Below are 14,750 nucleotides of genomic sequence, written 5' to 3'. Positions count from 1 at the left end.
CTGCTGGATTCTCTTTCCATTGGCCACAGTCACGCCCATGGCTTCAGTCAGAACCTAAAAGACAATTCTCAGATTTACCTCTTGTACCCAAATCTCTCCCCTGAGCTTCAAACTATCCTTTGAGCTGTACTTATTTGAAGGACCATAAATTCAGCATCTCACCTATTAGATTGTAGCAATGCCTGTGTTGGATTGGATTGTATATAATCTCAAATATTTGTTTAAGGGAATAAAAAGGAAAAGTTAAGCCTACAGGCCAGGATTCTAGGATGTGGTGATCAAACTCTGGAAATCCTTACAGAATTTTATACTTGAATCACATTAATTTTTCATAATTATTCAGACGGTTCATCCTCCCCTGTCATCTGAGGTGTACTGTTCTAACATGTGACTGCAGAGTGACCCTAACTGAAGCAGAGACGGGAGAGCAAGAATGTGTTATATCTCAAGCTCCCTTACCACCGGCCTGAGAATACGTGCACTCCCTCTGGCTGGGAAAACCAGAGCTTCACAAAGGTAGCCTCAAGTTGTCCTCTGTTTCAGAATTGCTCCTGACGATACTCAGCATTTTGTAAGCCTTGTTGACTACAGCAGCAGTTTGGGTTTTAGATATTTTTCTAGAGAACCGAATTAAAATAAGATTCTCATCTCTTTAAATAAGAGTTGTAATATATTTCCCTAAATGTGTTAAAGGAGTAAGAATACAGGTTTCATGGCAGAATTTTCCCCATCTTCCAATAAAAAATTCATACAGACCCATAAAAATATTTTAAGAGGTAACACTGCAAACTTAAGTATCAAACTGAAGCTCACTTTCGAGAGGAATGTCCACTAACTTCATAATCCATGAAGAAATTTGGAGATACAGTCTCTAAAAACAAGTATGCGCTGCCCAGTGAATCAAAACAGTAAGCATAAACACGAGGAAGGCAAAGGAAGATTGCCTGTCGCTGGCTCCTGGAAGGGAGAGCTGAAACGCCATTGAGCAAAGACAAAAGAGCAAAGACAAAACAAAAGCAAAGGAAACAAAACACTGAAAATGGAAAACAGTGAGATTAAACACATCATATCAGCAATAACCAAAAATGGCTCAAGCTCTTATAAAAGCAAAGACTAGGCAAAAGTTGTTGTATTGATTTTCAATACAAAATAACCCCCAAAATAAACTGGGAGTTTGAGGTTTGCAGATACTAACTACTATATATAAAATAGATAAACAAGTTCATACTGCATACACAGGGAAATATATTCAGTATCTTGTAACTTATGATGAAAATGAATATATGTATGTACATGTATGACTGAAACATTATGCTGTACACCAGAAATTGACACAATATTGTAAACTGACTATACTTCAGTAAAAGTATATATATAAAAAACCCAAAATGTGTGCATACCCACATATTCACATGCAGATAATGTGTGTACATATGTTTAAACATATATACAGGTGAACATACGACTGTGGATGTTATGGATACCTATCAATATATCTCAAACTCCCCCAAAAGTTTCAATGTTAAAATTGGACAAAGTAGAATCCCTGCCTACATACTCTATGTAGAATCAAAGTAGAATCCTTGTCTATACAAACTCTGTGGATCAAGGGAAGGTGGGGTAGAGGGCTAACTTGGGAGTTTAGGATTTGCAGATACTAATTACTATATATAAAAAGATAAACAACAAGGTCCTACTATATAGCACAGGGAACTATATTCAATATCTTGTAATAATCTATAAAGAAATATAGATTATAAGAAATATAGAAATATAAGAAATCTATAAAATATGAAAAAACATATATACGTGTGACTGAATCACTATGCTGTACACCAGAAGCTAACAACACCTAAATCAATTATACTTCAATTTAAAAAGAAAAGAAAAAAATAGAAGTTGGAAAGCAGATGAGATTTAATTTACTCATAATTTTCTAAAATGTGTCCTAAAAAGCAAATTTCATGCAGTATCCTCTCTATTTTCAGTAGCACTGCCGAAATGGAATAAACAAGCATGAAAAGGCTAACAAAAATGTTATAGATGCAAAACTTCTGGCAAGCCAGTATTTTAAAAAATAAATTAATTTGTAATTAGAAAAAAGAAAACTGCCATCAAAATGTACAGGATACTTCTAGAAATGCAAAATAAATTAAAAATACAGTCGAATCTTGAATACTGGGGTTAGGAGGACTGACCCTTGGTGCAGTTGAAAATCTGCGTATAACTTACAGTTGGCACTCCAACTGCTCTGTTCCTCCGTATCCAAGTTCTGCATGGGCAGATTCAGCCAACCTCAGACCAGGTGGTACTATAAAGTATTTATTACTGAAAAAAATCTGCATGTTGATGGGCCCTTTGCAGTTCAAACCCATGTTGGTCAAGAGTTCATATAATTATAGTAGGCTAATTTAGTCATTACAAAAATGACAAGATAGGAATGATTAACACAATGATGCTAATTTAGACATAAAACTTAATCCTAAAGTCAGAATATGCATATATATGAATTTGTGATATAAAAATACTTAGATACATAAGATGAAATAACTCCGTGAACTGCCCTCTGTCAGCAAAATAAGATTAGAAATTACTAAAATGAAAATAAAACTTCAACACTTGAAATTTTTAAATGCCTCTCTGATTAACTATAAATACTGATTCAAGGAAAAAAATAAGATCTGAAATAACAGATTTAGCACAAAATAAAAGTAAATTTCATTATGTAACAAACTGATCCCAAACTGTATCCAGAGGGAAATTCACAGCTTTGTATATTTTCATTTTTATACTTTCATTCTTATTACAAAGTAGAAAATAAAATAATCCTAATTAAGTCAATTGAAGGAAAAGAACTACTCCCTTATGTCTCCCAGTTACCTTAAAAAAACCTTAAGATAGGAAATATACACAAGATCTTATGGTAGCTCACAGAGAAAAAAATGTGACAATGAATATATATATGTTCATGTATGACTGAAAAATTGTGCTCTACACTGAAATTTGACAACATTGTAAAATGAATATAAATCAATAAAAAATTTAAAAAAACCTTAAGATAGAAATTGATTCATAAAAATAGAATTTATGAAGTCAACATGTATATTTGTAAGAAGAATATTTGAGATACATAATAAATTTTAAAGGAGGATAAAATGTGAAATAAGACTTAAAAGATTGAGAAAATAAGCAAGAAATATGTCCAACTCTATGTTAACATATATGAAAATCTAGAAGTGACCAGTTTTCTGAAATTATACAATTATCACAATTGAATCTGGAATAAGAAGAAAAATCTATTAGGCTAAGGGAAGGAAAAATATAAAATAGGCTCTGGATGTAGTTCATTTCATGAGTGAATTCTTCACAAGTCCAAGCGTCAGATACAGGGATCACCCCAGAAATGCAAATACAATTTAATAAGAAACCTAGAAATCTGTCACATCAGTAAAATAAAACTAGGTAATCACCTCAACTGATGCAGAAATTTGATAATATTCAAAGTCCATTCCTTAACATTAATTTATCCTCAATGTTTAAAAGCAAAAAAGTTATCCTAAAATACTGACACTATACTCACTGGCAGAACACTGAAAGCATTCTCAGGAAAGCCCAGGACTAGGACAAAGGTACTAGCAACAAATACACACACAGTTCTGGATGTTCCACCAGGACAGTACCCTGTGGAACAGAAGAGGTACAGTTACTGGACAGGATCAGAAAGAAGTTATCACTATCAGCAGATGATTCAACTGCCTACCTAAGAAATCTCGAAGGATCAAGTAATAATTACTAAAATAATCAGTAGTGCACTGCAACACAGCCAGTTACAACAACAAAAAAAATTAGAGCTTTGCATTTATCCATAAAGGACAGGATGTCACAATAAAAACAAAAATCACAAAATGCTTAATAACCTTGATTATAAATGCAAGGGGTCTGTATAATGAAAACTACAAAATATCAAAGTCATGAGAGGCTTAACCGAAGAGATACGCTATGTTCCTGGAAGACTGAATTAAAAAATAGTTTCCCAAAACAGGATTAAATTTAAAATGATAGCATCTAATTTGGAACACATCCATGCAGTAGGCACTACACAAAGTACTTCACATGCATCATCTCTTTTAATCATAGCAGGAATTCTATGAGGTCATTATCCCCATTTTACAAACAAAAAAGCCAGCATCCAGAAAGATGAAATGCCTTGCTCACACAATGAACAGAATAGAGCCAAGGCCCTCTGAATCCAAGGAATGATCTCCATCAGATATTAAAATATAAAATTATCATAAATGTTATGGTACTAGCAATAGGAAAAAAAAGATAATGAATTAGAATAGGTAGCCTAGAAACAGATGTAAAGAGAAACATACACATAATCTATCAATCACTGAACATTATTTAGCCAATGAGAAAATTTCCGCTTGTTATATTCTCTACTATATTCTCAGAATATTTTGTGGATAAACTCATGTACTAAGGGCTCGATAAATATTTGATTAATGAATTAATGAAGGAAAGAATATAGATGCTTCGGCCTTACAGCTTAGTAGTGAAAGTAGAGCTTAATTAAAAATCAGGCTGCCAAGAGTTGTTTAGCTATTTGGGGAGGAAAGTAAAGTCAACTCCTTGATTCAAACTTTAATTCAGGATGGGAAATTGATTATTCTAAAGCTTAAGTGAGAAATAAGTTTTTAAGGAAAAGATCAATCCAAGTATACCTAAAAACCAAATGAAAGGCAGACTACAGAAACACCTTCCAGAAAGGAACACTATCTTCAACATATTGATGAAAGTGTTGCATTAATAAGTAAAATCAAAATCTCAATAGATAAGTGGGAAAAGGATATTAGACCATATACATCCATTCACCATCCCAAGCAATCAGAAAAGAGCAAATTAAATCTCTCAGCTATCAGACTGAGAATGATAGCCTTTTAATTATTCATACTCCTTGCCCCAGTAACATTTTCATTATAAAAATTCATTACTAACTTGAAGGTTATAAAATGAAAATACTCAAACCATAAAGTTCACAAGTGCTGTGATAAAATTTCAAGAAGCCAAACATCAGTGAGGCACTACAAGGTAGAAAGTTCTTAGGTGCAAACCAAGGACTTAACCTATTAATACAGTTCGAGGAAAACAGAGGCTTTCCTTACTGTCTACCTAACATTAGAATTTTGGAAAAGGCAGAAAAATATCAAGACACTCCTAAGTTCTTGCTTCGTTTTAATAACTTCACTTAAAATAATTACTTGAGAATGCCTTCTAAGGTTTACATTTTGAAAAACCCAAATGCATTCCCACTGCACACACTGAGAAAACAGTCCAGCCACTAATGATCTTACAAGACTGTTGTGAAATTCATTCTTCAGTTAGGCATTACTCAGGGTCACCTTCAACTTTGAGGTTTCACTATATTCTCCTTTCCAGTTCATTTTGTAATGGAAAACACTCAGGCTTACCGTCCTATATTTTCTGTTGGTAATGTGGTGATCAGTGGTTTTGTAATGAATAAATTACACAATTTGCTAATGTAATTCAATCGCCTCCAGCATATCACCAATTTAAAGATCTTTTAAAAGTCTAAATGCACAATCCAACAGTACTGATTCAACAAAGTCTAAAATATTTCGATGTGTTTGTCTCTTGCTTAAAGCATCCCTATTACCTTTTCCTTAATATGTTAATATGGGTTTAATTACTCAGTAATCTCGCTCACTGTTGCAAATTCTTTCACCTTGCCCAGGTGAAAATAAGCCATAAGCCATTTCCCTGCAGTTTCTTTAAAACAGGGATTCTCAAGCCTTATTGTACACTGGAATCACCTGGGAAGCTTTACGACCATAACCCCTGAGATTGATTTAATTAGTCTGGGGTACAAACTGGGTAATGGGAGTTTTAAAAGCTCTCCAGGTGACTCTAATGTGCAGTTAAGGATAAAAATCACAGTTTTGTTTTGTTTTTAAAGAAAATAAGTCCTATCAAAATCCTTAGGTAACTTAAACAATGGCCCTAAAATAAAATGTTACAGATTTGGGACAGTTCCATGATTTGATTTTTGAATAGCCTTAAAGCTTTGGGATGATGTCATTTGTTGTAATGACATTCTCCTATTTACAATCATTAGAATTTTTTTCCTAGCCTAAAAACTTAAACACATGACTATGAAACCCACCCTCTTTTCCACAAGAAAGGTCTCATTTGAAATGCATATAAAACAGCCAATAACTCAAGAGGCCCACCTCACTAACCAGCGATAACTGGCAGGATTTTCTATTCAGAATTCCCATACCTAGTAGACTGGCAATGGGCTTTCTTAATTTTGTTTTGAAGGTCTTTCATGACCTTACAAACAAGGCTATTTATCTTGTGAGGGTACAAATGAAGGGAACTGTTTCCATTTAAAAAACTGAAGAGGGAGCACACAATTACAGTATTTTATTTCACTTTAGAAGCAGTTGATGTATATCAAAGTTACAGCAGATTTCATTTTTTGAAAGAAGCAAACTCCACTATCACTTAATCCATTTGAGTTTTCATTTGCACAGCTCATTCCGCCAAATTAAGTGCTGTGCTCTCCAGATACCCTGTGGAGGGACGGATGAATCAGCTTGAAACAAGCAGCATTTGTCTGAGATATTGTTTTAAGTCCAGTCTGAGGTTTCACTTTAATGTGTGGTTTCCAACTCACTCCCCACAGGCCAATGTACTCCCTCTTATTAAAAGCAGCAAACGACATAACCCATCCCTTCTGTGTTTGCAACGTAAAGTACCAGAGTTCGAGGGGCATAAAGCATGAATTGTCCTGATTCCCTAAGAGGATGGGCTTTTTAGACTATCACCAGATCGGCAGGAAATCTGCGAGGTAGAAAGGCATACCACGGGGCTTCTGCACGGCTTGTGTCTGGGATTTGGGAGTGGCACTGGCACAGAGTCTCTCTGAAGTCATTAGTTCTACACCAACCAGTATTATGGCTTTTTTTATGGCTCTCTTCAGAAAGGGTGGGAGGAGTCCTGCAGGTCTCAAAACATGTTTAGGAACACTGTTTCCACAGATGAGTCGACTTTCCACCTTTACATTCTTTCCTCCATCCTATACCTCACTAACTCTTTCAGACGTGGACTAAATCTGACGCTTCCGTGTATCCGACAGGCACTACCTTCTTATACCCCATGCACCATGCTGGGGATACATCAGGCCACAGTTGTATCTTAGGCTTCAAAGATGGCACAACACAGCACTAAGGCACAATGACCCCCTGGCATAAGGTAAGTGATTCTCAGGCCTTTGTAAATCTAGCCCATTTTTTCATAAAATTGGCTCTCTTCCTAAGCTCCGGGATCACCTAAGCAGTAACAAAGTTTTCGTTTTGTTTTTTGGGTTGTTATTTTTTTTTTTTAAAACCACAGAAAGTACTCCCACTTCCAAAGAGGGACGAAAGTGACCACTTTATTGTAGGATAACCTTCAGACAGAAGGAACTGCAGGCAAGAACTCACTGTATTATTTCACCCAATAGTATTTCCCCACCATGCTCTCTTCCTGATCAGTTTTACCAAAGGAGGTTACCTCCCCACCATCTGCAATTTCGGTGTTATTTGTACATATTTCTCAAACGTAGTGTGGAAAATTATGCAAAGTGGTGGGAGTGATTATATAAGGAAGTTTAATAAGGCAGTTTCGTGTGATTACAGTGGCAATGCACATAAAAATACGAAGAACATGGGTATATAAATCACATGGAATGTTATTAGGTACCATTTTAATCCCCTCATTTCTAGTTTAAGTTAGTCAAAGTCAGATGAAGGCAACGAAGTTTAATGATAAAATAATGAACAATACAACTACTGACTAGAAACCTACAGACTGGCTAACCAAAACTGTTAGTGCTTTAAGTCATACACACCTGAAATAGTTATAAATTGAGACCCGCAATCTGTAAACCCACTCTATGGAACACACTTAACCTCTTGTGGTGGTCATTATGTTGTCAGATTCTCCCTACCTTCTAATCAACATGGTCCTCTGATTTTCCCTTTAGGGTCTCAATGTTTTCCAAAGGTTCGAAAGACAAAATGCCTTTATTAAGTAGTAACTGATTAGCTGTATCTGTGTCATTGTTTTCTGGCTTCAATGCTGTTCCCACCTTGAATGAATGATCTAGAATCATCCAAGGTTTATCACTGTTGCTAACTGAGGGTGCAAAGGTAATCAAGCTAAATAAGTATCAGAGGTTCAAGCCTTATTCACAACTGAAGTCATTTTTGACACCGAATGTTATTTCACATTTGTACCATGTGTGAACCATTTAGGTGGTGTGACCACCTGGTACAAGGTTTTGTCAGTCGTTGGTCTATGTTCACACCTAGAAATTTCTATACAGCCATAAGTTACCAGCTGGGCATAAACTAACCACTGCTATTCTGAGCTGAAATTTCCCAGCTAGAAGTAAGGACAAGCATGTTTTAGTCAACTGAGTTTAATGCTGTTAAGCTTTCTCAACTTATGGATACAACCTCTTATTAGCTCTGTGGGCCATTTTAGTCAAGTGGAAAAAAAAAAGAATAAATACTGCACCTTAGCTCAGGTTCACAGAAACTCACCAACCCTAACAGTGAGGGCTTTGATTGCCAGGATAAGGCTTGTTATCCTCCTGTGAATAAATTTTCTTCATTTATTCGATGAAGACACTTTCAGATCTCAATTTCTGAGTTTCTAAATTCTCAAAGTTGTGAGAAGTGAGTAAGCAGCAATATGCATTTCAATGACAACAATTTAAGCTATTAAATCCTTTTACTAAATGTCTGACTACTTTAAGATACTGAATAAAAATATACAATGGATTAGTGATTTTGCAATTATCCTGTTACTTCTTTTATATAACCCAACTGTATAATTCAAGACAAAGTTTTTGGCATTAATTATTGGCTTGTGCATCAAATTCACAAGAACATTGTTAAATTCCCATTTCATTTTGTCCTAGGAGAAAACCTGACTGCCAAGAATTGCTCCAACTCCCTTTAACGAGCAACATGCTTTTTAAAAGAAGTATGGGGCCATTTGAGTAAGTTCGAATAAGAGAAATACTTTGGTTGTTTGCAGGTCTCCTCCTTTAAAAAAAAAAAAAACTCATGAAACTTCACCTTCAGTGCTCTCAATACTTAGAAAATAGAGATCTCCTATCATTCCAAGTATTTCTGCACACAACATATGCAGTGTTTTGCTTCTTTTTTTGTAGTTGCAATTTTCTTTGTAATGCCTGGATAAGGTTTTAACAATGGTCTCCTCAGTGGTATTGTGACTGCACCTGTTGCCAATTCATGATTTCTGGAGAAACATTCTATTTAAACAGGAGTCAAAGAGACCTGCACTATTTGAACAAGCAAGGAGAGTGTTTTATTACCAAAATGCATCAGGTATGCACAATGTAAGTCAGCTACCAGTGACTTTTGACAAAAGTATCTTCAATAACAATGTTCCAGGCAGGAATAGCCTCTTAGTTTCAACATACCTTATTTTTATACTTTAACGCACTGAAAATAAGCTTAAATGCAATATGAATGACAAACTGGAGACTGAATTATATACATAAAACTTTACATGACAACATAAAACATACATCAGAAAGTTCTTAGTTTAAGAGTGACTAGTGACGTTGAAATTCTCTTGACCTACAAAGATAAGAACTTGGTGACTGCAGTGCAACCCAATGCAAGCAAAGGATGAGACAATAAGGTACTCACCTAGGAGGGGAAGGGAAGGTGCACAAAAACTCCACAGGGCACTCAAAACTGAACACAGGAATGGTTGCTTCAATCATGCCAGTGGATTAGGGACTAGAAAATGTTACTCGGAAATACTCTCCTTCAAAACTGAGGGGTCTGCCTAGATCCCAGCGGCTTTTCCAGCTCTGGCATTCTGTGACTGAGTTACCTAGAGGGTTAGGTACTTGAAGGATCTGTGGAATTAGCTGCCAACTGTAGAGAATCATCTTATCAGCACTCCCGGGGAGTGAGTGATTCCAAACAGCTGATTAGTTGAGGCCTGTTTGGGGAGTGAGTGATTCCAAACAGCTGATTAGTTGAGGCCTGTTTCAAGAGGTTGGGAAAATGTGGGTGGGAAGGTAGTGGGGAAGACTGCATTCACTCTGAAAGTTTTTCAAAAGTGAATTCAGAAGCTCTCCAGATTTCTAAGAAATGCATCACAGGCTGGAATTAATGCTTCAGACAAACACCAGACATCTGTGCAACTAGGCATGCCTTAGGCAAATTACAATCTCTCTGGGTCTCCGCGTCTTGTCCCAAACTAAGGGGCCTGTTGCAGATTTCCACTGAACCTTCTAGGTTCAGCAGTCTTAGTAGAAAGATTTCCCACCTTCTGTTGAAAACATTTACCCAGCTAGGGCAATCTCACTAGCTAGTTTTGTGTGCTACGGAATATTAGACCCCTAGAGTCCTGATTTAAAACTGAAGTTGACAGACATTTCACCTGAAACAAACTCCTTACCTCTCTGGGGAAGAAAAAAAAGAAAAGCATTCGTCGTGAAGTGGTTATGCACCAATCCTTTATTTTCTTTAACAGTGTGTTTCGTTGGGCCTGACCAAACCAGGAACTCCTAACCCACAGCAACTCTCCGAAGCTGCACACCTCCCTTCTTAAGATTTGATGTCCCAGTTCCATTAGCAGCACAGGATACTTGTCAGGTTAGCTTTGTTTTTTATTCACCGAGGAACACTCCTGCCCCTTCGCCCTGGAGAAGACTTCTCTCCAGCTGACAGAAGTGTTCAGATTCCACACTTACTCAGATCCACGGTAAAGCCCAGCCCCGGCAGGGCTAAGTGGACAGGAATGCACCAGAGCCTTTCGAAATTAAAGTTGATGAGAGCAGCGCTCCAGCCTGGCCGAGCCCGCCGGGTGCCACCGTCGCACTGCCTGGGCTGTGGGGTCGGTCTCGGTCCCACGGACGCCAAGCTGACAGCTTCTGCCAACCGCGGGAAAGACGCGTCCGCTGCAACCCGACACCCAGCGGGCTAAGGCGCCGGCCTCCCCCCGCTAAGATTCCCTTGCCCTCCAAGACTAACAAAAATACAGGGTCCTGCAGAACGACAGCGGGCTGACGCCCCACAGCTCCCCCGGGAGAAAAGCCCAGGAAAGAAGTAGGGGCAGGAGGCGCCCGGTCCTGCAGGCAACTCACCTTCTGCTGCCTCCGGGCCATGTCGGTGGGCTGCTTGGCGTTGAAGGGGTATGCGATGCATCTCACCACGAAGACGTAGAGCTGCAAGCGGATCCTCCGCTCCTGCTCCTCGTCCAGCTGCCGTTCGGGTTCGTCTCGCCCCTCGCTGAGCACCGAGGGGCTCGGGCTCACCGGTCTGGCCGCGCCGCCGCCGCCGCCCGCGCGTCCCGCCGCGTCCCGCCGCCCTTCCCGAGCCGGAGCCGGCGGCGCTCGCTGAGAGCCGCCGGCCGCCACCAGCACATCGCGGCTCTCCTCTTCCAGCCCCTCGTCCGACTCCTCTTCGCTGGAAGACGGGTCCAGCATGGTGCTCGGGGCGCCCCGCCGCTCGGCCCGCGGCCCCCGGGCGCCTCACCCCCGGCGGCTGCGCCCGCGTGTCTGAGGAAGCCGCGCGGCTGGCAGCAGCGGCCGCAGAGCGAAAGGGAAACTGGCCGAGGCTTTCCGGACACGTCGAGTTAGACCCAGGAGTGTTTCCTACCACCAGGGCGAAAGGGGCGGGCGGGAGCCGCGGGGAGGATGGAGAGAGGGGGAGCCGCCGGGATTAAATAGGCGGAGTTAGCGCTGGGGGCGAGCCCGAGCGCCTCGGGAACTGCTCGGCCGGCTCGGGCCCCATCGCCTCTGTGGTCCTCCGATGTCCGCGTGCCGAGGCGGAGCTGCCCGAGCGCCCGGGCGCAGGTGGGGAACCTGTGGCGCCTACAACAAGCAACACGTGGAATGGAATGTTGAGGAGCGGGCGCGGGGCCGCGGAGTGCGCGTGCGCGCGCCGCCGCCGCCGCCGCCGCCGCCGGGCTCGCTGCCCGAGTGCCCCGCGCGCAGTTTGCAAAGGCTGGGGGCAGCTGAGCGTAGAGATTCTGTGTGCGCCCCCCCGGGGTGCTCCGACTACCGTGACCCCACCACCCTTTCCGTTTTCTCCCTCAAGCTTCCTGAGGGGAAGGCGGACAGGGAGCCGGAGAACTGCTCCCCACCTTCCGCCTCCCCAGGTGAGGGGAGCGGCTGGAACCAGTGTCTCAGACTCGAATTTGATACCCGGGGTTGAACCCCAGCGCGGAAAAATGGAGCCAGAGCCCTTCACCTTCAAATAACTTTGGGAAAAGACTTTGCAAAGTCTCTAGCTCTGCTCTGCTGCTGTTTGACGCTCATGCTGAAGTCCAGATTGTAAAAGTCAGAGGAACGTTCTTGAAAAGCAAAGCGAAACAAAACAAAACAAAACAAAACACACAAGGCTTTCCTTTTAAACTGCCTTTATTTCTGTAGACGCATGAGCCAGATAGATTTTATATTTGCGAAATGACACTGTGATTTATCTCACACGTAGCTTGATTATTTTCTGGGTTGGGATGTGGTTGACTCAAAGCAGGTTGTGTAGTGTAGACATTTATCAGCAAATATTTGAGGGCACATCGGGTGTCCAGCACTGTTAGCGTTCGGACGAGCTCGCAGCGCATTAGGGCCCACAGCACTTGGTCACTGTTGATTCTGGCCTCAAGTGGGCGTCTCAAAGCTGCACCCGAAGCCTGTCCTATCTGCGCAGATTTCTCAGTCCCAATGCCAGAACCACCTAGGAGTTTCTTTTTGTGGTTTTTCCGGTGTTCTTAATCCAGACAGGGAGTGGGAATCGGGGAAACAGTACTTTCAACACAAGGTGCAGTGTGCTGTGGCCAAGCTGGCAGGGAGCCGACGAAGCTCAGTGCAGTTATCACCGGGCGGATGACACTACCCTCTCTGAGCTTCGCGTGACCAAAGAGCGCTATAGCTGTTGCAAGCCACTTGCACTGTTAGTCCACATGCGACAGGCTTTCCTTCTGCATTTACTCGTATCCTCCCTAGGTGGGGTAGAGCGGCAAGGAGGCGTTTACTCCTGGGGAGCCTTGCCTATTTATCCATCCTTCACGGTGCCCACAGTGATAAAAAGTGTTCACTGAGGGTGTGACTGCTGGCTGGTCTCCAATTGCCAAGGAATACAAATCTCAAAAACTGATATGTTTAAAGACAGTGTTTCATTTTTTACAAGGTAAACAATAAATGGCAAGCTTATTCAAGTCATAGTATCTAACACCATATACATGACGCTTTACATTTTGCAAAGTTTTCTAAATGTGCTTATCTAATAATGTCACCAGAGTAACATTTTGAGACAGGTGGTGGTGGTGATGATGACGATTACCATTTACATGCTTTGTACCTGGTACTGCCCTAAGCCCTTTAAATACATTGTCCCATTTATTTTTAATTCCATTGTACAGATAAGGAATCTAAGACTTAGAAAATACTTTTTCCTACAGAACCAACAGCTAACAGAACAAGGACTCAACATATTGAATCTTTTCTAGTTCCAAGTAGCGGCTTTTTTCTATTACAATTTGTCTGATTATAAATCAGTGTATTAAATGTATGATGTTTATTAAAGTGATATCTAAAATAAGAATTTAATTCCTAGGCACATAAAAGTACAATTTATATATAGCAGCTTTATTGCCCATTCTTTCCTTGCCAAGGAAAGGTATATTTTTCAGTTTCCTTTATTAATTAGTTAAAACTACTTGATGTGATAGCTTATTAGTCTCTTCCTATTTAAAAAAAAAAAGCATTATCAAATTAAAGATTCTCCAAGCCTTGGAAATCCCACTGGAAAACGTCTAATACTTTGTAGAGTAACATATACAGTGTTTTCTCTATGAAGATGAAAATGGTTTCAGGGGCATAAATTAAAGAAATATTGAAAACAACAAAGAGAATATGTAAGGAGTTTATTAATTACACATACACTGGTCAAGAAACTAACATTGTTAAAACTATGCTGGGTATATTTAGAAGAACAAGATACAGTCTCTGACCTGAAGAAGTTCACAAGTTAAAGAATAACAGCTGAGAAAAACAACTATTTTTTTTAAAAAACAGAAAATAAATATTCCTATTGCAATCTGATGATCATTCTAATAAGCCAGGAAATAATGGTAATACAGAGGGAAAAAAATACTATATTCAAGACAGAGTAAGGGAAGTCTTCCAGAAGGCTTTACATGTCTTGAAGAATGATTCATACCTGTTGGGGTGACGGCACTGTAGACAGGAGGAACCACGTTTGCAAAGGTATGAAATTACTTACATTTGGAGACTCAATCTGGAGCAATGCAATGGCAGTGAAACCAGAGGCAAGGTACCAATGAGATTACTAAGGAAATCTGGGAGAGAAATAATGAGGGCTTGAATTTAAGACAGGGGAGAAAGGGAGGAGGAAAGATTAAGAGGTGGACAAGGAATTAATAGAACACATATGAGGAGCTAAGGTAGAGGGTCAAAGATAGAGTATAATTCCCAGGATAGGGCAACTTGACTGATAATAGATGAAGTATGAACTCCTAGAGGACACATAGGTTTGGAGAAACATCAAGGTTTGAGGAGCTTATCAGAGAGCTCCTAGACCCAGTTGGAAATAGCACAGGGAACTGTGTTCATATCTTGTAGTAACCTATAATGAAAAAGAATATGAAAATGAATATATGCACATATA

The 14,750-nt window shown here is 40.0% G+C and overlaps 1 protein-coding gene across 12 annotated transcripts in view; it reads right to left on the bottom strand.

The window, feature by feature from the left end:
- Positions 1-11,876, bottom strand: part of CADPS2 (calcium dependent secretion activator 2) — a 449,544-nt gene extending 437,668 nt beyond the window's left edge. For 4 of the 12 annotated variants that reach the window (XM_032483594.1, XM_014558521.2, XM_032483600.1 and 1 more), the window contains exon 1: positions 11,204-11,875. In XM_032483594.1, the coding sequence (XP_032339485.1) occupies positions 11,204-11,545 (342 nt within the window). In that variant the 5' untranslated portion in view covers positions 11,546-11,875. Of the gene's footprint in view, positions 1-11,203 lie in introns of all 12 variants that reach the window. The other 8 variants (XM_032483602.1, XM_032483603.1, XM_032483598.1 and 5 more) reach the window with 4 other exon arrangements.
- Between the last annotated feature and the right edge of the window lie 2,874 nt (positions 11,877-14,750).

Source organism: Camelus ferus, chromosome 7 (genome assembly GCF_009834535.1).
Source record: "Camelus ferus isolate YT-003-E chromosome 7, BCGSAC_Cfer_1.0, whole genome shotgun sequence".
In the NCBI taxonomy this organism is placed as follows: Eukaryota; Metazoa; Chordata; class Mammalia; order Artiodactyla; family Camelidae; genus Camelus; species Camelus ferus.
The sequence above is the reverse complement of the archived record's forward strand: the minus strand, read 5'-3'. Positions and strand labels throughout refer to the sequence as shown.